At 47.7% G+C, this 20,546-nt stretch overlaps 12 protein-coding genes across 12 annotated transcripts; 5 read left to right on the top strand and 7 right to left on the bottom strand.

Moving 5' to 3' along the window:
• Positions 1-14: 14 nt before the first annotated feature.
• J056_001829 (Protein AF-9-like protein) lies at positions 15-772 on the top strand (the record flags this gene model as incomplete). The annotated part of the gene is made up of 2 exons (XM_009271457.1): positions 15-38; positions 101-772. The coding sequence occupies 2 exons, from the start codon at positions 15-17 to the stop codon at positions 770-772; spliced, it is 696 nt and encodes a 231-aa protein (XP_009269732.1).
• Positions 773-967: 195 nt separating this feature from the next.
• J056_001830 (Ubiquitin carboxyl-terminal hydrolase 8) lies at positions 968-4,036 on the bottom strand (the record flags this gene model as incomplete). Its single annotated transcript, XM_009271458.1, has 4 exons — positions 968-1,106; positions 1,327-2,861; positions 2,913-3,160; positions 3,211-4,036. 4 exons carry the CDS (start codon positions 4,034-4,036, stop codon positions 968-970), a joined length of 2,748 nt encoding a protein of 915 aa, XP_009269733.1.
• A 60-nt stretch (positions 4,037-4,096) lies between these two features.
• Positions 4,097-4,385, top strand: J056_001831 (Cytochrome c oxidase subunit 7A; the record flags this gene model as incomplete). The annotated part of the gene is made up of 3 exons (XM_009271459.1): positions 4,097-4,116; positions 4,172-4,278; positions 4,333-4,385. The coding sequence occupies 3 exons, from the start codon at positions 4,097-4,099 to the stop codon at positions 4,383-4,385; spliced, it is 180 nt and encodes a 59-aa protein (XP_009269734.1).
• Positions 4,386-5,731: 1,346 nt separating this feature from the next.
• Positions 5,732-6,358, top strand: J056_001832 (Endothelin-converting enzyme 2; the record flags this gene model as incomplete). The annotated part of the gene is made up of 1 exon (XM_009271460.1): positions 5,732-6,358. The coding sequence occupies one exon, from the start codon at positions 5,732-5,734 to the stop codon at positions 6,356-6,358; it is 627 nt and encodes a 208-aa protein (XP_009269735.1).
• A 1,390-nt stretch (positions 6,359-7,748) lies between these two features.
• J056_001833 (Serine/threonine-protein kinase mph1) lies at positions 7,749-10,459 on the bottom strand (the record flags this gene model as incomplete). The annotated part of the gene is made up of 2 exons (XM_009271461.1): positions 7,749-8,279; positions 8,330-10,459. The coding sequence occupies 2 exons, from the start codon at positions 10,457-10,459 to the stop codon at positions 7,749-7,751; spliced, it is 2,661 nt and encodes an 886-aa protein (XP_009269736.1).
• Positions 10,460-10,593: 134 nt separating this feature from the next.
• On the bottom strand, positions 10,594-11,314 carry J056_001834 (uncharacterized protein; the record flags this gene model as incomplete). Its single annotated transcript, XM_009271462.1, has 3 exons — positions 10,594-11,060; positions 11,119-11,132; positions 11,181-11,314. 3 exons carry the CDS (start codon positions 11,312-11,314, stop codon positions 10,594-10,596), a joined length of 615 nt encoding a protein of 204 aa, XP_009269737.1.
• A 65-nt stretch (positions 11,315-11,379) lies between these two features.
• On the bottom strand, positions 11,380-12,036 carry J056_001835 (putative prefoldin subunit 3; the record flags this gene model as incomplete). Its single annotated transcript, XM_009271463.1, has 3 exons — positions 11,380-11,598; positions 11,645-11,932; positions 11,983-12,036. The coding sequence occupies 3 exons, from the start codon at positions 12,034-12,036 to the stop codon at positions 11,380-11,382; spliced, it is 561 nt and encodes a 186-aa protein (XP_009269738.1).
• A 44-nt stretch (positions 12,037-12,080) lies between these two features.
• Positions 12,081-13,016, top strand: J056_001836 (uncharacterized protein; the record flags this gene model as incomplete). The annotated part of the gene is made up of 2 exons (XM_009271464.1): positions 12,081-12,759; positions 12,814-13,016. 2 exons carry the CDS (start codon positions 12,081-12,083, stop codon positions 13,014-13,016), a joined length of 882 nt encoding a protein of 293 aa, XP_009269739.1.
• An 84-nt stretch (positions 13,017-13,100) lies between these two features.
• J056_001837 (uncharacterized protein) lies at positions 13,101-14,150 on the bottom strand (the record flags this gene model as incomplete). Its single annotated transcript, XM_009271465.1, has 2 exons — positions 13,101-13,902; positions 13,954-14,150. 2 exons carry the CDS (start codon positions 14,148-14,150, stop codon positions 13,101-13,103), a joined length of 999 nt encoding a protein of 332 aa, XP_009269740.1.
• Positions 14,151-14,501: 351 nt separating this feature from the next.
• On the bottom strand, positions 14,502-16,836 carry J056_001838 (uncharacterized protein; the record flags this gene model as incomplete). The annotated part of the gene is made up of 8 exons (XM_009271466.1): positions 14,502-14,948; positions 14,999-15,154; positions 15,264-15,272; positions 15,315-16,315; positions 16,371-16,388; positions 16,433-16,533; positions 16,597-16,626; positions 16,682-16,836. 8 exons carry the CDS (start codon positions 16,834-16,836, stop codon positions 14,502-14,504), a joined length of 1,917 nt encoding a protein of 638 aa, XP_009269741.1.
• A 182-nt stretch (positions 16,837-17,018) lies between these two features.
• J056_001839 (Heat shock factor protein 4) lies at positions 17,019-18,188 on the bottom strand (the record flags this gene model as incomplete). The annotated part of the gene is made up of 1 exon (XM_009271467.1): positions 17,019-18,188. One exon carries the CDS (start codon positions 18,186-18,188, stop codon positions 17,019-17,021), a length of 1,170 nt encoding a protein of 389 aa, XP_009269742.1.
• Positions 18,189-18,228: 40 nt separating this feature from the next.
• On the top strand, positions 18,229-18,624 carry J056_001840 (uncharacterized protein; the record flags this gene model as incomplete). The annotated part of the gene is made up of 2 exons (XM_009271468.1): positions 18,229-18,242; positions 18,291-18,624. The coding sequence occupies 2 exons, from the start codon at positions 18,229-18,231 to the stop codon at positions 18,622-18,624; spliced, it is 348 nt and encodes a 115-aa protein (XP_009269743.1).
• Between the last annotated feature and the right edge of the window lie 1,922 nt (positions 18,625-20,546).

Here is a 20,546-nt window from a genome sequence, read left to right on the forward strand (position 1 = left end):
CATTTTCCACCTCGATGAGCGCCAACAAGAGGATTAGAGTGGGTTGCTAGTAAAATTCAACAATCGCTATTAATTTTCTAATCTCCTTCAATTTTACTAGTCGCTTCAAATATCCCGCCCCGTTGTCATAGGCAATACAGCCCGCGCGATAACCCCCGAAGAGCGGGAGAAAGACGCTACGATTCCACCGACGCACACGCACCGATGGACGATATCGGTGCGCTCGCCTAGCCCTCAGCGTGCAGAAAGCAGCTATGACGAGGGATGCGAGGGGATACACGACGAGGGATTATCGACGTGGCTGCGACGCGTGCAAATACGTCTGCACGATACATACAAAGACAATAACCGCACTCTCGACAAGCCCCCGTTCGTCGTTAGCGAGACTGGTTGGGGGGAGTTCGAGGTGGTGATCCGTCTCCATTTCCCAAGCGAGGCCGGTGAACGCCCCATGGTACTCCACCACATGCTCAAGCTCCATCCGTGGAACGTCACAAGCTCAATCCCCAGAGACGACGGCTTGCCTCCTACAGTGCACAGCTGGCAGTACGATGAGATCGTATTCAGCGATCCTCATGAATCTTTCTTCCACCTCCTCACATGCAATCCACCGCCACCCCTGCCAGATTCAGGACCATTCAGCAAACAGGACATTCACAGCGAGACTACGAAACTCAACAAGGCCAGACGAATAACTGTTGCTGAGACTACCAAGCTGAGAGACGAGCTTATAAGAATGGAGGCTGAGTTGAAGGCGGTGAGGAGGGCGTGAAAATTTGATCAAGCTAGTTACAAAGCGTATTTGATTATAAAGTACAAGGCCAACACCACCACTATGACAAGTATTGTATATTTATATGTACTATTCGCATTTCTGATTTGTTTTCTTATGTTAGTTTTCTTGATACCATTGCTAAGACTGGCGATGAAACCTTCCTGCAGAGGGGTAAGAACGAGACACACACACTCACACACCCACACTGCCCATCATTCCCTGTATCTGCGACTCGGATTGGTCGTATATATCACTCGTCGCGCCACGCAGCCTGCGCAGCTTATCAGTCAACCCTTCCATTGACTCGTCGTTCTGCTGCTCCATTTCGCGGCTTTGGTGGTGTGTCAGAAGGTCTCTTCTTTTAAGCTAACGTAAAATATACTTGGACATGATTGTTTTATGATAAGACAACTCATAATCAGCATGTGTGCTTTGTTTGGTATTTGATAATCGAGTGATTGTTTGTGCTAAATTACTTTTCAACAATCTCAACCCTATTGCGACATGAACGTAAACAAATGCATAAATAGACGTACAAACGAGGTGCTCACTTAGTCGAAGGAGACCGTTTATAATAAAGCATATAGCCATGCTTAGACACCACATCTTTCTCGCTGAGCTCACCGACACGGGAATCCTGACAACTGAACCAGTCTTGTCCGGAGCGTACGTTAGCCGTGTAATGCCCACTCTGGAGGGACCCGAAGTGGTTAGTGACAGCATACAGGTCGTATTTGAAGGGTGGAATTTGAGACGTGGGATTATTCTTGACATCGTCGCTGGCGCCGTGCTGATACTGATTCTGCGAGGTGAATGGCTGCACATGCGAACGCGATTGTATCTGAGGTGTGTATGGTGTGAGATCTAGGCCGCGCAAGGGAAATGCAACATTAGTTTCGACTTTATCGCAAAATGGACCCGCGTAAGCAAATCGTTTGAGTTGGATGAGGAGGACAGGTGGGAGGCGGGCTATAGAGAGACGTTTGACAGACCTTCGGGCTACTTTGCAGTTGGGACAGCGCCAAGCGTTGTCTTTCTCCATTATCTCATCTTTCAGAAAGGCATCGAGACAGGCCGTTAGCGATACACTACCCTTCAACCGCCGCGCTGGGACTGGGAGGGATAGATACATGAAGGCGTTGTAAGTAGTACTCGTCTTGTGACAGCTAAGACACTCCATTCTATTCCGAAATTGGCCTTGGAAGTAGTCGACTATGATGGAGTCGTTGAGTGTCTTGTAGCGCCGCCATTCTCTCTCACTCCCCAGTGGAGTAGGGAGAGTTTCAAGCGCGGCTGCATTGTGCGATTGGTTGTCTACACTATTACCCCCAACACTACTTCCCACTTTGAGATCCTCGTGAAGTCCATCGAGTAGGAAAGAAAGAAACTCCTGCGCATCATGCTGGTCGGTGTTGTGGAACTGCCGCGCAAATGCACAGATGATTGAACGGAAAGTCATTGGAGAGATGAATGTGAATTGCTCTCGCCACATGTGGCTGAGTATTTGACTGAAACTTTCCGCTAAGCGCCCTTGCATCCCTAATCTATTGGAATGGTTAACGCAGCGGCGCCACAACCCACTCGTAAAGAAGCGTGCAAATGGGACCGTTGCGCTTAGACACTGCAGCGTTGAGTTCATGTAGCACGTATTGCCGAGGTTCTTGAGACCAGTCAGTCCAACCACCTCGCCGTGCCAGTAGGAGGCTTTGTAAGGTGAAGTGGAGAGAGAGGAAGTGGTAGTAGTGCTGGTTTGGTTAGGAGTACGTGTCATCCCACTCACACCACTCATCCCACTCACACCAGGTGACATGGGCTGGGCTGTGGGAGCGGGCAGCTTGGGAGTTGATCTACCACCCATACCGATACTGCCACTCACGCTGGGGTAATCGATCGACAAACGTGGTCGGTATCCTGAGTAAGGTTCAGTGTCAACTTGATCACTCCGTCTGCGCGAGTGCGGAGGGCGAGAGGGGAGTGGTGGAGTGGGAAGGCTAGAACGAGGGTGGCGGGAAAGAGATGTTTGAGATTGTGGCTGGTATGAGATGTAATCGGATTGTTGGGAAGTGTGAGAGGGGGAAGGAGGGAGCTGTGAGGGGAATGAGAAGGAGTTGTGGGGTGAGAGAGGGTATGAACTCACGATATTATCATTGCTGTCGTTGCTGTCGTTGGGAACACCATTGAGCTTGCCAATGTCGGGAGCTGCACTGGCGCTGCGACCAGCCTTACCGACGAGGTCTGGCTGAGGCATGGAGCGAGAGGGAGTCTGATTTTGGTGGGATTGAACAGTGCCGCTACTACTACTACTATTGCTATTAGTACTGGCAGTATCATCCACACCACCTGGACCAATATTGCGTTGGTAAGCAGTAAAGCCGCCGTTGAGGACTGAAGAGGGTGGATGAGTAGGTAGACAATGAAACAACACAGATACTTACCCATAGGAGGATTCTGGAGGTCGTCAAGACTCATCAAACAGTCGAGGAGGTGTGATAAAGTGGGTGGAAGGTTGCTAACCTGGCAAGAATCATCGAAGACAACGGTATAATTGAATAAGTGACGTTTTGAGTAGACAAAGTGACCGCGTGTGGAGCTGGATTTGATGATGCGTTCGAGAGTAGCGGGGGAGAGGTGGGGAGTGAGAGAAACAGGGTCAATCCAGACAACTCCAGCTCTACCCTTTCCACCTGGTGGGTGGAGAGAAATGCGTGATCGCTTGTAGAGGTCTAGAGGGCGGCAATCGAGGAGTAGAAGTGAGACATCGCCGAAAGTTGAAGAACTGAGGAATTTGTAGAGTTTGAAAGGGTCGATGGAGGGTATATTAGTGGAGGGAGTGGGAATAGCGGGTGGAATAACCTCCCAATTGTCGTTGTAGGAGGTCTTTTGAGTGTTTTGATTAGCCACAGCGTCCAACGCCAATTGTTCTTCTTGATCATGGTATAGTTGCGCATCCAATTGAGACTTAAGAATAGCTTCAAGGGTACCAGCAGATTCGATAATAGTGGGTACATTGATTGATAAGTATTGAGTGATGGATGATGTTAACGAGTCTCTTCTCGATCTTAACTCGGGATGCTTAGATAGAATATCAGCAACGCCAGCTGCTCGTAACCAGAGTACAAACGCCTGTTCCTTATCATATGATTGAGTTAACTGGGCTGATCTAACCAACTCAATCAACGTGTTAAACCAGGCCTTAATCGGGTAGGGCGAAGGTGGAATAATCGCTTCATCTCGTAGTTTATTTATTGCTGTGGATGTCATTTGAGTATTTTTATTTTACTTGCTTTGATGATGATCGTATTTGGTTAACGAGAAACTACGATGATTGGTCAGATTGCTCCGTGAGTTTGGAATCATTTGGTTGGAGTTGTAAATATTTAACAATCCTGCTCACAGCATCACTGGTAAATTCCGCAAAGGCGTTATTAGAGATATTAGCGTGTCATTGGGTTTGGGTACTGCACTTGGCTACGCATACTGGCACATTTTCCACATTCCAAAGGGTGAGTTGGTGTGTTTGTAGGTATTCCCCTTCTAACAACCGTCCCCACCCACAGCAACCCGTCGTGACCAATTCTACCTCAAATTAGCCGCAGAGAAGGAGAATTAATTTGTATTTACAATCTCATTAATCTCTCTATAAATTGGTTTTATTTGGATTGTTTTATATCGAATTTTGCTGTTTTTCCCATAGTATATCAACTGTACTATGAGTATTGCATTGCTTAATCCCTTTAAATACTCAACCAACCTATCCACACCCTCTTCACCAATCAAACCCCGCCAATTAAACACTCTTATTCCTACTTTCTCATTTGTCGGGGCTATCAACTGGCTACCCATCCTTACCAGGCTTATCCACTCCAGTAAATCACTTGAATCACTTGAATCACTCCCAGGTCTCTGTACTTCCCTCTCTTCCACACTGCACGAGCATCTGATATCCTTCGATTCATTTAAATAGTACCCATCACCCAATCTAACATTCCCTCCACTCTCACTTCTCCCATACTTGAACTCTATCCCTTCTAAATTCACTTCCCCCTCACTCATTACAACTAACTCCCTAATACCGCTCATCTTCGTCGTGGTGGTGGTTTTTACCTAACCCGTTTTTTCCATCCACCTTGATAATATGCTTGTGGTTTCCATCAGCTAGGCTTAATTCCTTCTATCGATCAAGCCCGTGAAATCTTCCCCATATATCCTCTAGCGTGCACCAGAAACATATCGGATTCCAACTTCCCAACAGTCTATAGCGCGCAATTAAATTCTTAGGGATATAATTCTGGCGCAATCCTGTCAAGCTCGTTCAGGGCTATTTGTCAACCTTTTTTATTTGGACATTATCAAAACTCGTAGATCACCTATCTGAGAAGAGATAGGTGGGAGGGGGGAAATTCAACTCAAACAATATTCAGCGGTGGGTTGAGAAGAGGATGTGTATGAATTCCTGGAGCTTCTGGAGATGCTGGAGATGCTTAGAAAATTATGATTTTGCTTAAATGTTCAGATTGTCAGTAGATCATATCTCTACCAAAGTTCAAGAATGGCCTTGAATCATTGAAATTAGAAGCACAAAAATCACAGCAATACAATCCTCTCTTACAGACAAGATGACTGGGATATTGGTATGCGTGGTTAATATGTGTATTTTCTGTGATTAGGACAATGCATTTAATAAAACATACATTCTTGCTGCATATTTTGTGCAGCTACATTATACCGTTTAGTGTAATAAGCGCTCTGAAATCATTCTATCAACCCTTATCGATCTTTTCGAGGAAAGCGATGAATCAATAAACAGTGGAGTATCATGAATATTCACCAGCTCGACCTCCCCGTATAATAATTCGATGTCGTTATCGATAAGGGCACAACGGACGCTCTCCTCCCTGGCAAATACGATCCTTGGAATACACCACCACCACAACCACCACACCATAAAAAATCAGAATGGATCTAGTAGCGAATAAAACATCAGACTACTCGGATATAAGTTATTGGGACGAGAGGTACACGAAAGACACCGAAGATACTTTCGACTGGTTTAAGCAGTACCCAGATCTCAAACAAAGTCTTGCGCACCACATACCCAACAAAGACTCACGCATACTCATGCTCGGATGCGGCAACTCCTCCCTCTCCCGCGACATGTACGACGACGGCTACACCAACATCCTCAACATTGATTATTCACCAGTGTGCATTGATAACATGACCAAAGCAAATGAATCGCGTAGTGGCATGCAATGGTGTGTAATGGATATTCGCCAGCTTGACCTCCCCGATAACTCTTTCGATGTCGCTATCGATAAGGGTACCATGGACGCTCTCCTCGCCGGCGTACGTGATCCTTGGAATCCTCAAGATAGCATTGTTCACGACTGTACGAGTGAAGTGAGAGAAGTACAGCGCGTACTCAAACCTGAACCATCATCCGTATTCATTTATCACACCTACGCTCCCCCACACTTCCGTAAACCTCTCCTCAATACTGACCCCGATCATTGGGATCTGAGTGTGGAAAAGATGGGTGACTGGTTCAGCTACTTTTTTTACACCCTGCGTTATAAAGATTAACTTTAACGCAGTGCGCCGCTTTTATAGAATTTTAATGCATGACTATCATTATTAACTACTATTATAATTAGCTGCTATTTCATTAGCTAACATATCCACTTTCAGCGTTTTGTTTGTTATATCACGTCAAAGTTTTCACCTTTCACCAAGTCAATCGGTCTAGATAGGGAATAATATGTAAGGAGAGCATGGCAGAATTCTCGCATCTTTCGTCATGAGTTAGCATCAGTCGGGTAGGTGCTGCTGTGGCTGAAGGGGTATTATTTAATAGCAATAGAAATCCACTCACAGTTAGGAGAAATTGTCAAAAACACATCCTCCACAAGTAAAGTAGCAAACTCAAGAAGCGATTCAACGAAAAGTCACTAGTCTTCCACAATTAAGGTCAAACAGGGGTAAATGTGAACTAAGACGAGTGAGCAGATTAATTCACGGGGTCGATAAGTCGGCTTAAGCAAACTGGAACTTTGTCACAGAACATGTTCAAAGTCACAAATACGCATTTAAGGACGGTAAAGCTGTCTTTGAAAATGTTCTGATCTTATGAGGTTGTCAAAGAGAAGTTCTGATATCGAACCAATCAAAGGAAGGTATCGTCACCAATTTCTAGACATCTAGTCGTTCTCCACAAGGGCATCGCAAGGAAGTCACATTCGACAGCAATTTTGCAGGTAATATCCGGCGTTTGGGTCTTTATTTCGGCTTTGAGGCTGCACAAGCACAGCATCACCACAATCAAGGCTCATTTATGGTGAAAAATTTCTCAGTGACACCACCAAGAGATTCGAAAACCTCCGCCAACAACTGTACAGTAGGCTCGATAGGTTTGCGACTGATATTTACTTAGATCGCATTATCATTTGGTCACGTTGCATCCTCAATCATAAACGTATAACCTTGTTTGACCTTCAGTAGCATGCAGTCAAATGGTGCATCCCGGCACATTTGCACGCAGAGGTCAATTCAGGCCTTAATTTTACTCGTGGGATTTTCCCAACTAAGTCCTATTATAAAGAGACCTTTTCTTTGTGCAAAGTTGTTCAGGCGCAATGCCAAAGTAGATCTTTATAGGATTCAACTCGCGGGACAATCTTTCATCTCACAAGCATTTCCACTGACAATATCTTTCCAACTCTCACTGTTATCATTATATCTGACCAAGTAAAATAGTCTTACATTGATACCGTTTGATTTATAGTGCATTTGATATCGAGAGTATTTTGTGATAAGGTCTCTAAGAATGTATTCAGTGTGTCACAAGATCTGCGAAAGGCAGCACGACTCTATGTGTCAATCAGACATAAAAATCAGGTTAGGTGTCCCATGCATATTAATAGTGATAGTGATAGTAATATATTCATGTTAATTCACGCCAATTCAATCGCACCCCTCAATGCTGTGCATCGCCGAGCGTCTTCCACAGCGCCTGCGTTACGCCCTGTACCGTTTCCGGTCTGAGTACGCTCGGATTAGCAGACTGGGATTTACCGAACTGGATGACCTGTTTAACGAGCTGATTCATTTGAGCGTGGTTGATGTTGAGTGTGTTGGGTGGGTTGGCAGTCGTTGCGTTGCTACTCTGCCGCTGCTTGGGCTGAAGAAACGCATCACTCTCCAACAACTCGGGTATAGTCATCCGTCGCCTTGCATCTCGATTAAGACAGCTCTTCATTGTTCGCAACACATCCTCGTCTACGCGCACAGCCAAGTCCTGTCGATGTACCGGCTCGTATGTCCCGTCCGCCTTGCGTTGTGCTGGTTCCACGGGGATTGAATAAGTGGGAAAGTCTATAGCCACGCTCTGGTCCGGGATCGCCGCCAACTTCTTATGTATGTTCTGGTAGTGGTAAAATGGTGGATGGGAGTAAATCATCTGGTATAGGATGCAGCCCAGTGACCACACATCCGATGGGCGACCTAGCTGTGAGAGTGTATTAGTAATGTGTGATCGAGTGAGTTTGTCATTCCCACCTTTAAACCTCGTTTATTGCCAAGTCCACTCGGATTCGTGATGGCTTCCGGCGACATGTAGTTGATGGTGCCCACCTGCGAATCGCGCTGTATATTGGCCGTATCATTCGGAATAGCCTTCGCAATCCCAAAGTCAATTAGCTTCAATGAACCCTTTACGAGAACGAAGTTGGCTGGTTTGAGGTCTGAGTGTACAATTGCTTCCTCGTGTATCGCGTGCACGGCTCGCAACATCTGCTCCCAGTACACACCGACGAAATTCATATTCAAACGTTTTCCCTGCTGCTCGTAGAGGAGGCGGGCGAAATCTATCTCACCGCACTCCATTCGCATGAGTAGCTTACCGCCCATTCTCTCCCAGTCCCATAACTTGATTATACGGTCATTACCCCGCAGACGCTGGAGGAGAGATATCTCATTGAGATACCCCGTCACCGTTTCTGGATCACACTTGTCGAGACGAACTCGCTTTATGGCGTGAAGCTCATTCTGTGTGCTGAGCACACGGTACACTTTCGACGAACCTCCCTTGCCCAGCTCGTCGAGACGGAGATAGGGTATGCCGTTGACTGTGAGGTAACTGGGTGGACGCATCCCGAGGTAGGGGTTGGGTTGAGACCAGGACATTTGCTGCTGAGGGACGTATGAAGGGGGCTGAAGGGGAACTACTGCGTCTGTGAGGGGTGGAGGTGGGTGTTGAGAGTTTTGTTGTTGTTGAGAGTTTTGTTGTTGTTGTTGTTGTTGTTGTTGTTGTTGTTGTCGCTGCTGTTCACGTTGTTGCTGCTCGTCAGCTTTTCGATCTTCTTCAGCTTTTCGATCTTCTTCAACTTTCCGATCTTCTTCAACTTTCCGCTCTTCTTCAGCTTTTCGATTTTCCTCAATTTTCCGCTCTTCTTCAACTCTCCTCTCCTCTTCAAGTTTCCTCTCCATTTCAGCTTTGCGCTCTTCTTCAGCTTTGCGCTGCTCATTAGACCTGCGCTGCTCTTCTCTTAACTTTTCTCGCCGCACCTCGCGTTCCTTTTCTCGAGTCTTCTCGAGCTCTAATGGGCGGTGCGAGGGGTGAATTTCACGCGACTCTTCGCGCTCGTCCTTCTCGACTCTCTCCGCCCTCTCAGACTTGTGAAATCTATCAGATCTATAAGTCGATCGCTCGTCCTCCTCATTTCTGATATCCGAGCGCAAAAGAGAGCGGGAAAGGGTAGGGGGAGTGTTATTGTGAGTATCACGCGCGCTATTCTCGCCTGTCGAGAGACCAGAGTAGCTAGAGTAGCTATGAGCGTTGCGAGCGAGGGGTGGTCTGTCTATTGATCTTGGTGAATGAGTGGAGTGAGTGGAGTGAGTGGAGTGTGGGGAGTTGGCTGAGTATGAGTGCGGTGAGTAGCTAGTAGACTGGTATGCACCGCCGTCACTCGCGCTACCACTGCCACTGCGACTCAAACTAACATCCTCTTGGTCATTTCCACTGGGAATTCCATTTCTATTTGCACCACTCACGCCCCCGCCCACACTGCCATCACCCTGCAACATCTGGATCATTGCCGGCGTCCACTTCTTGTCTGGTCGCTGGGGACGCTGAGTGCCAGCAGCCGGTCGCCTGCGTCTTACGGTAGAGGTAGCAGTGCGCGGTTGAGGCTGGCTGTCGACACCCAAATTGGGAGTTTCCGGAACAAGACGGAGAGGGTGGTTGGATAAGGGAGTATCGGAGGGTGGCGATTCGCGCGTGAGGGTGTGTGTCGTGGCTGGTGTTTGCTGTGGTTGCTGGACGCTGCGTTTGAAATCAGGTGGTGTTGCTCTGCGTGGGAGGTTCGCGGTTGGGCGATTAGTGAGGTCCTTAAGTTCCTTGTGGGAGTTTGCAGTGCCCTTGTGAGGATCGCCGGTATCACCCACATCACCCACATCCACGCCATCCACGCCGCCAATCTTGGCATTCGCGAGCGCGTTCCGCGACGCACTGGCGAGAAGAGCAGGATCGAAGCTGTCGTCATCATCGCTATCGTCGCTGTCGAGAAGGCGCTGATCGAGGTTGTGACGTTTAAGGAATTCCTGTGTGCCGGGGGAGAGGGAGGGGAGGTGTGGATGCGGGGCATGGCTGTGTTTATCTGGCGTAGCTGGCGTATCGGGCGTATCCATGGTGTATTATATGTTATATCTACTAACGGTAATCCCCCTCCTCGTCGTCGATAAAGAAGAAAATAAAATAAAAATAAAACAAATTGAAGACACAGCAATACAATGGCGACAGATTCTGCATAAATATATCACACTCAACCGAGCACCCCCTTAAAAGCATCAGTGACGCGCTTTATATCGTACATATTCAACACATATCCGTCGCTACGCGTGAGGTGACCACCATGACGCGCGAGACGGCTGCAATTGGGGCTTTTGAGGAGGTGAGAGTTTAGCAGATGAGCGGGTGGGCTAGAAACGCGGTCTATGCATCCAGGGACTATCTTTGGCGGGCCACCATCCACCACTATAAGCAGGCTGTTTGGTTCGAGGAGGATCGGCGTGGCTGAGACATCTGTTTGAGCTACGAGATGAGTACCCAGTGTGAATGTGGCTGTCGTCGATTTGACACCCTGCGCGCACCCCTGGCCCGACTGGATAGCGTAGAGTTCTGCGTAGTTGGGATGCACTGCTGTGCACTCCTCTATGCGCTGGTAGAGCGTATCCATCCAAGCCGGGGTGCTGCTTTGTATCAGTTTGCCGGTTCGGGTGAGTTGACCACCTGTTTGATTAGAAATTGAGCAAATTTCGCAAATAAAGGAGAATAAACGGGAACACACCTATAAAGAGGTGCCTGTATCACTTTTTAATGTAATTTGGGCTTGGAAGTAGCGCTACCCACTTGTAACCGTCGTTGTACCGCCAGGATCGCTCAGTGATTGCTGAAATAGCCTCGAGAAGACCATCTAAATCGTGTCTGCTGAGCAAGTCCGGGATGTAAATCAGCCGATCAGAAACGAAATTGGCGGTGTTCATCGATGTTGGTGTACAAAACTTGGCTGCGGCTGAGAGTGGCTGAGAGTGGCTGAGAGTGGCTACTCTTACTCCTTCTCCTGCTGCTGCTCGACCTCCCTCTTCTCTCTCCTCCTCTTGACATCAAAGTTCCAGATCCTGGCTGTATTGACGTCGGTGATAGTTGTTTGTTCCCTGATGAATTCCAAATCTTCATTGCACTGCTCGTACGAAACACCAGCCAGCTTCTCCTTCTTCTCGAGGAGCGCTATAGCCTCTGGTATTGTATAGCTGAGCATTGTATTTGCCTGTGTTTGCATATCAGTAGACGCATAAGGCTAACACACCACCCACACCCAACCACAGGTACACCACGTCGCTCTTGTCCAGCTCAGCCTCCGCGTAAAGCGTGTCGTGCAGCTCAAACAGCGTTTTTGTCTTTGTGCCGTCCTCATTCGCGCCGTGCAAATGCCTAACCATGGACAGCGTCTTGGAGATGTCCGGTATCTTGACATCGAGGGATTTCTTCTTTTGTAGAAGTGATATTTCCATGTATCTGTACTTGGATGCCATCTCCTGGAACTGCTTCAACGCGCTGTCCACCTCTGCGCCCTCTCCACCGATATATTCCACTACGTCGGCCTGTTTTCCATTTTTGATGAGATATCCACAGCGTATACGCTCTAACCCACCACAAACGGCGCTGCCGGAATGTTCCGCGGATTCGTTGAGACTGATTCGCTCATTTCAGTTGGTCGTTCTTGTCGTTGACCCAAACCACCAAACCACCATGCCGATCAATTTTCTCTTTTTTCCTCCGCTCTACTGCCCAGTCGGCATCTATCGCTTGCTCAGTGATTCCCATGTTCGATCACCCATCTACTCGCTCTGTCGTAAGGGTTTGGCCACTGGGCTCATCACAGCGAGCGTCTACGTCCTTGTTACTTATCCGATACAGAATCGCCTGCTCAGCATTTACCTCAGCTTGTTCTACAGCACTCCCTCCTCACACCGCTTCTCTACGCTGATGCTTGTCAGCACCCAATTCACCGCCATTCTCCAGTTCTTCATCAACAAGCGCATCGCTCAGTCCCGGCGTCTCGCGTACTCCCTCACCATCCAATCCCGGGCTAAAGAAAACGCTTTCTGGGGCAAATATGTCGAGGAATTCAATCTTAACACTCCAGCTGGTCGATCGCTGCAAAATGAGGCGCTTAAGCAGGCAAAAACCAGAAAATCGGGCTGGAGCGGTTTGGTTGAGGGTAGAAAGCGCTCTAAAGCCCTCGCTTTGCTAATCAAACTCCTCCTCCTCCCCGTCGACGTCATCCCTCTTGTCGGCATCGTTATAGGTGCGACTCTCCGCTCTGTCGCCCTCACCAGACGCCTCCTCAAGCCATATTTCGCCGCGAAGAATATGTCCAAGTATCAGCGAGAAGTCTTCATCCAGCAGCGCTCTTTTGAGTTGAGGTGTGAGTCAGGCTGAATACGTTTTAACCGCCCAGTAACACCCCCTCCTCTCACAGCTTTCGGCTTTGCGGCTGCCTTACTCGAACGCACACCTTTCGTTGGCCTCCTCTTCTCCATATCTACACCCATTGCTGCCGCTATGATGGCTGTCGACTTTGAAAAACGCCAAAACTCGCTTCGTTGCGTTCATGACGCTGATAAACCTCCTTGGGGGAGTGTACACGTCGGTCACGCTATACCTCAGAAGAAAACGACATGAATGACTAGATGAACAAGAGTGGAAATGGGTGTGTAAATGAGAGATATTAATGATATCAAGGAGTCGCCTGGAATTTGCGCACACCTACTTCCTAAACAGCTTCTTCCATCCTGAGACATGTTTCGTCGCTTTGTTATCAGGCACACTAATGCCATCACTAAAAGCCATAGACATCATTGGTTCAGGAATAGGGTATGCTTTCATTTTGTCCTGTTGTTGAGCCGGTGATGATTTGGATTTATGGAGCTGCTGGTGTTGCTGTTGCTTAAATGGATCGCTCATCAAACTCTGGCTTCGATAGCGGGGTTGATCCGACTGGACCACCTCAATTGCATCGATATCACCATTACCATCCACTCCCCTCTCCCTCCTATCTTTCTCCCGCTTCTCCCTCATGGCACTCTCGCTCGCAGTCATCTCCAGCCTAGCCAGAGCATCCGAGTCGCTCTTCTCCCTCGTCTCAGCACTCCTCTTAAACTGCTCCTGCAGCGCTACCTCGCGTTCTTTCTCCTGCGCCCTCTTCGCCGCCTCTTCCTTCTCTCTGCGTATGCGCTCGCTGCGCGGTGGCTTCGCCTTGGGTTTGCGCGGGTAAACGAGCTGACCATCGGCTGTTAAAATTGGGAGCTGAGACGGTGCGTCGAACCCCCACATACCGCCGCCCGTATCCACAGGCGCTTTTGAGTGCACCTGCTGGATGATAATTTGTGGTTGTTGGTGTGTTTTTGTGTTGCTGTTGGTCGTGTTGCTAGTCACACCGCTGAATATCCCACTAGACATAGCCTTGCTCGACCGCCCACTGCTACCACTGCTGATACTGCGATTCGAGCTCATCTTTGCCGCTATCTCATCCTCCCTTCTCTGTAGCTCCGCTTTGGCTCGCGCGATGCTGTAACGTGTTAGCATCCCTTTGGCCCAGATCTCAAATCACCCAACTCACTCGGCCCATTCTTTTTCTGCACTTTTTGCTTCTTCTAACTCTTGCACATCTTGTGCTTCTTCCCAGTCAGTTGTAAACTCCCTCTGATATTGTGGGCTAATAAATCCATTTCGATTCTGGTTCATCTCCCTCACTTTCTCGGTGTGATGTTGACAATTACAGATAGCGGGGTGGTAGTACGCCTTGCAGCATGACATGGCTGTCATTCAACTGTCAGTTCATTCTGTTTTCAGGAACCACCCTTATCTGATGCTTGACAGGTCCAAGTAAATTTTTCATTTTAGTACATTTATTCATTAAATCAGTGTATTTTAATTGCGCCTGTATATTTGTTCTTTCTGTCAACCACCCCTCTCATTTTCTGGTGACCAGCTTTTTGGTGTTCCGACACCATGCATTACTTTGCAGTGCATTACATAGATATATGGCAAAATCAAAGTAACGTAAAAACTTATGATAATCTAAAGATGTGATACTTTCAAGGCTACACTCAAGTTGAAAGGAAACGAAATATAATCAAAATCAGTCAATACATCAAGACATGCCAGCTACTTCTTCTCAATCGCCCTATCGACGTTGAAGCAGGCTGAGATAAGAGAAACCGCACTAAAGCCCTGCGGATAATTACCCAGGGCCTGTCCGCCCTTGCCAATCTCCTCACTCAACAACCCCAGATTGCTAGTATACCCCAGAAAGTCCTCGAGCATAACGACAGACTGAGACAGCAGCTTTTTGTCGTATGCACCAGCGCGACATAGTGCCTCACACGCCCACAACGTGCATAGCCCAAACGCTCCTTCCTCACCCCCAATTCCGTCATTCGCTTTCGTTACGTCGTAGCGCGATACGAGGTTGTTTGAAGTAAGCCCACCCTTTTCAGGTGATAATAAAACGTGCTTGAGTGTGGATAGCAGACGCGGGTCGGTGGGCGCGATGAAGAAGGTGAGGGGCATGATCAAGATGGAGCTGTCTAGCACATCTCTATTCTCGTAGCTCTGCGTAGTGAATTATTGAGAGGGCTTTCTAATCCAATCTTTAAACATACCTGCGAAAAGAAACCTAACTGCTTATTGTACCCCTTCTCTTGGATTTCCTCATAAATGTTGTCTCTATTTTCGAGCCACTTGAGGCGATTGGGGCAAGGTAGGCATCTCTTGTCTGCAAGGCGCAGTCCGCGGTCGATAGCCACCCAGCACATGACCTGTGAGAGTAGTGAATTGTGTGAGTATGTTAAAATGTTCTGCAGTTTGCAAAATAACGCTTTTTCGCAAGTCGCATTTTGCAACTCAAACATTTGTAACATAACATACCTTGGAATACTAGTCTATGTCAGCCAAATAATTCTGAAACACCCCACTCACCAAGAAATTCTGCTTCTGAGATCTAACCTCCCAAATAGAAAGATCTGGCTGATTCCATGCGTCGCAAACATAATCAACAAGCTTGCGCATGCCTACCCAGCAATCGTACGATAGCGGGTTAGCGTGTTTCTGAGCAAGATAGACGGCATCAAGGACAGCGCCGTAGACGTCGAGCTGGAGGTGGTCTGCTGCACCATTTCCAATTCTCACCGGCTTCTGTCCCCTGTGACCAGCTAGGTGGGGCAGCTCAATCTCTGGCATCTCACGCTGACCATGGATGGTGTAGACGATCTGCAGACTACCGTCGCTATTTGGGTGCTCGAGCAGGGAAGCTATCCAGTCAACATACGCATTTGCCTCTTCTTTGAAACCGAGCCTGACGAGGGCGTAGACGGTGAAGGACGAATCTCTAAGCCAAGCATAGCGATAGTCCCAGTTCCGTCCCGCTCCGTGTAAGTCTTCAGGCAGGGAGAATGTCGGTGCGGCAATCACGGCACCTGTAGGTGCAAAAGTGAGCAATTTGAGCGAGAGTGCTGAGCGCAGCACTTGCTCGCGCCACCGCCCCTTGTACTGCATCTTGGCCGACCACTGGAGCCAGTACTGCGTTGTGGATTCGAGGAGGTGTTCTGTAGAAGCGAAGGTGGGGGATGTACTATTATCCTCTCTTTCCGACAAGACTAAAGTAACCACTTGGCCTTCGGAGAGTGAAAATTTTATACATACTGCATCGCCGAGGAAGCCGCGCTCAGCTGCATTGTGCGATGTTAATGATACCGCTGGATCTGATACCGCATCTGGTGCGCCGACAGTACAGCGCAAATCGAGATTGATGTGGTCAGGGCAGTCGAAGTAGGCCGTGTTGCTACCGCTATCGACGCGCACGCTGTGCCCCGAACGTGCATAGTTGAATGCAGGAGCACATTCGCTGACAAACGACATTGTCCCGCGGAGACACTCGACGCGTCGAACGAGATGTGTGGGGCTGCTGAGGGGCATGAAATCTACCAGTGTGTGAGTATGTGAGTGTACACCTCTGTTCCTATCTCAGGCACGCACCGTCTACGTTAGCAACGGCTGTACCTGAATCAGATTGACATGCTTGATACGCTCCAACTCACCGTCGTCAGCCAGGAACTTTGTATTGAGGATGTTGGTCGATGGGAGATACATCTGCTTGTTTACAGTGGCTGTTTGTGGGTCAATACTCCAATGACCGCCCCTGCAGTGAAAATTTTAGCCCAAATTATCAGCGTGAGAAGACCCGTCTGTTCACAAGACTTACTTCTTCACATCAACAATGCGCGCAAAGATACTGTGGTGTGTTAACGCTGCTTTTATTTATCAGATATTCACCTGAGCCAACTCACCTAGGGGAATCGAAATAAGGCATCGAGAGCTGAGCAGTGGTACAGTTCGACGACACTAAAGCCGCAGTCATGCAATTACCTATCACGCCATGTTCTTCAATATCCGTTTCACGCTCGTGGAAGCTTAGTTTGCTATTGGATGTTTGAAGAACCATCGCAGTTGAAATCAAGTCAAGTAAAGTGATTAAGAGTACTATTAAATCGACTAGGTAATACAAAGAACATGAAATGCTTACAAGAAACGTACAAGATCTGCTGTTTGCAATGGAGATTATTTTCTTTACATGGGAGTGCAAAGGTCGTGAGGTGAGGATCCAATTCTATACTACATTGAGGGCTATAAAGAATGCGGCGAGTGAGCACTAGGACGTCGTTCGCTGCTAGTAGAGGGGCTCAAAATACCCAGACCGACGCTGTCGCTAGGGCTAGGATTAGACCCCAAGAGGCTGAAGTTGGTGTCGACGGAGAGATTCATTGGCCTTTGGCTGTGTGCCTGCGGGGTGTAGTGCGATGAGCCCAGCGATAGCGGCGATAGTGGCTGTTCCATTCTAAACCCGCCACCATACTCGGACGCATACGGCGACGAATGCGTGCTGTAGAGATCGGGTATGGGCGAGCCTGCGCTGGATGGACTTGGCGAGTAGGGATACGGAGGGATAGTGGAGTTAGCCGCGTTTGTAGCGTGTGTTGAGGTGTCTGGCGAAGTGACGAATATCGGTGGCTGGGCGGGTGGTGTGGGTTTAAGGGGAAAATGGCTATTGGTGTTACCTCCGGTGGTGGCGTTGGTGTGAGCACCACTGCCAGTGTCCATACCATCACCACCTCCACCACTGCCACTCCAGGGGTAGTCAAACGGCAAGCCACCATGCGTACCGTAGAGAAAGGCGTAAAGCTGCTTAACGACATCCTTCAGACACTGCGTCTCGCCCCGCGAATGCTCCAGCTGCTGCTCTAGAAAGAGTACACGCTGGTTGAGGGTGGCTATGGACTGGTTGGACTGCGACTGGCTAAGCTGGAGGAGGGCGACGGAGGAAGGGAGGTCTGTGCTACGTGCTGCGGTGCTTGTAGACGTACTGGCCTCTGCGCCGTCGAGTACCTTTCTTTTGATGTCTTCGAGCAGGTCCTTGCGCCCTCTGAGGAAGTTGGGGTGGGAGAACTCCCACACTTGGTGCTCTGGGTGTGCCTTTTGCCCGCGTGGCGTCTTGTTGCACTTATGGAAGCCATACATATTCAGCTGCCTGACAAAGGAACTGAAATTGGAGTGCTTGAAATGGGTAGGCAAGATTTCCGAAGAGAAGAGAGAGAGATTGGCAACTATAAAACTATCGCCAGCCAGATTCCACGAGATTAGATTGTTGGTGTTGGCGTCGACCATCTCGTACAGCTTCGGGACGAAAGACGAGCTAGCGCCCTGCTTTGATTTCTTGGAAGCGTGCGGCGACTCATCATCGGATAGCACCGAATTATCCCTTTTTATCTCATTTTTGTTCGGCTGCAGGAGGTCCATGGTGGTTGGAGTAGCGAGAGTAACGCGAATAACTCGATTAATGGATTTGCGGACGTGAGCGGGAGTTGAAGCGCGGGTCACACGATAACAAACGTAACACAGCCTAGATGAGCATGTCCTAAATTATCTCAATAGGCGGGGATACTCGCAGACCGTTGAACTGCTAAAGTTGGAGGCGGGGCTCGTGGTAAATGCCGACGATAATTTTCTATCAGAGTGGTTCCAGGTGCTAAACGAGTGCAAGCAGAGCGAGGACTTTTCAAACCACTCCACCCAAGCCAAAACCAACCAACTCCAAGATTCGTATCAGTTGCTCGCCATCGAGCAGAGGAAATTGCACAAAACACAGTCAATTGAGCAGGATAAACTCAAGACAATAGCCAGCAGATCATCATCCACTAATATCCCCAACCCGCACAATTTTTCAAGCGAGTGAGTTGCTATTATGAGGTTTCACGGTGCGCATGTATTCTATACACTTTTGTTCTTTGTGCTTGTACTCTATGCATGGTATTTGGCCCGTATGTGATGCTCTCACGATGAAGACAATTTCTCGTGCGCCGTTCCATGCCGTCCAACGAACGTGCATCCCCCCATTGAACGTGCGCTATTAGACACTCAATTAATGCACATGATTATGGCATCAACTGAAATTCTACGCCAACTAGTGAAAGTAAATAAGTGTACTCTGCCCTCTACGTTCCTCCATTGCCAAATGCGATTCGATGGCTAGTCTGTCTTTGTTTCTCAGACAGAAAAGCTTAAAGTTCAGCTTAGTATTTGACTTATTATTCAAACGTGTTTAAATGTTGATTTTCAACACTTGTAGATTTTGAGCAGAAATTGTGACATTCGAGGGCTTGTTTGGGTATACTCTTGCGGCTCAAGTATTCTTTGAGATGGTACAAATTTCCTTAAGTTGAGCACTGCATCTCATTCGGTATTTTCACAGCTGTTCAGATTTGCAGATCGAAAATCCATTCGGTGCTGCTCTAAACAATCAGATTATCTCACAATATCAATCACGCATATTCCCACGCGTAATATCATATCCCATACAATAAGAATTGTTTCAATCAAGCAAGCATTATTATTGAGACATTCAGAAGCACTACTCTCCCTCTTCGTCTCGAAAAGTCTCGAGCTTCCTCGAAGCTTTTTCAAGAGTGTCAAAGAAGTTAAAGAAAGACATTCATGCATTCGATCTTGTTGGCAGCTATTTTTTGGAGCATTGGGTGGGTTTGAATAAACCTAGACAAAGCAATATCATCGACAAGATTATCTTCATTAGCCAAATTCAGCTCTTCAAGCTTGGTCATTATAAATTAAAGCAGCCTTCTTTAAAATTTTTGTAGAATTCAGAGGTGATTTGGTTTTTGACACTGAGAATTTTCACGTTTGAAAGCTTCGCATCTCTCGTGAGATTCATCATCTCATTACCTGCAGTGAGCAATGGCTCTCTCATGTCAATCTTGTGGAATTTCACTGACAGTCTCGCCCATCCTGAAATTTCACCTCCAGAAATGCAATTTAACTGCGTCAAATCTGGCAAAGAACGGTTATTGAGAGCTTTTCCAATCTTATTTGTTTTGATAGAATATAAATTAAGCATCTCGCAAGGCAAATAAAGCTTCGGACGGTTTGTTTCAGTTCCTGAGACCAGTGAATCGTCGTAAGTAACTTCAAGCGCAGTGAGATTAGGCATTAGCTTGAGTAGAAGCTGAGCGCTTCCTAACGAATGAAAATTTCTATTGCTGTGTTTTGAGCAGGGTCTTTTTAGTCTGATGAATTGGGAATTTTGGTTTCTGAATGTTTCAAGAGACTTCGCAAGTATACTCATGTCCATCAGAGTATCGCGTAGGTCTTCGCTGTAAGTTTCTGGCATGATTTGCTGCGATTCAGCTAATAAGATAAGTTTCCTGCATTTGAGATTTCTTGATATCTTGAGGTTCGAAGTCTTCCCTGATGCATCTGTATCTTCCAGAGTAAAGCGAAAATTGTAGACAAACAAAGTGGACAAACCATCTTCGTCTTCGCATAGCATTCCATAACAGTTTTTTCTAGCCATGAGTGCCAAATGACCGACTATCAGGGCATTCCTCTCAGGTGCCGACAGCGAAGCCTTGAGCTTTCTTACCTCAAAACTCCTGTCAATGAACCAGGAAGACGACGAGTAGACTTATCCAGATACTTAGCATCTACATTGAAAGATTTTAATGTAATACTTGCCGTGATAATGAAGCATGGCTGCCCTCCAGCGCCGGTTAATCAATGACAGATACTAGATAGTCATGACAGAGAATGTTTCAGGGCTATCCTGGACAATGAGATCGGATATTGATTGAATTAGCTCTGAGA

This window comes from Wallemia ichthyophaga (genome assembly GCF_000400465.1).
Source record: "Wallemia ichthyophaga EXF-994 unplaced genomic scaffold scaffold18, whole genome shotgun sequence".
Taxonomy (NCBI): Eukaryota; Fungi; Basidiomycota; class Wallemiomycetes; order Wallemiales; family Wallemiaceae; genus Wallemia; species Wallemia ichthyophaga.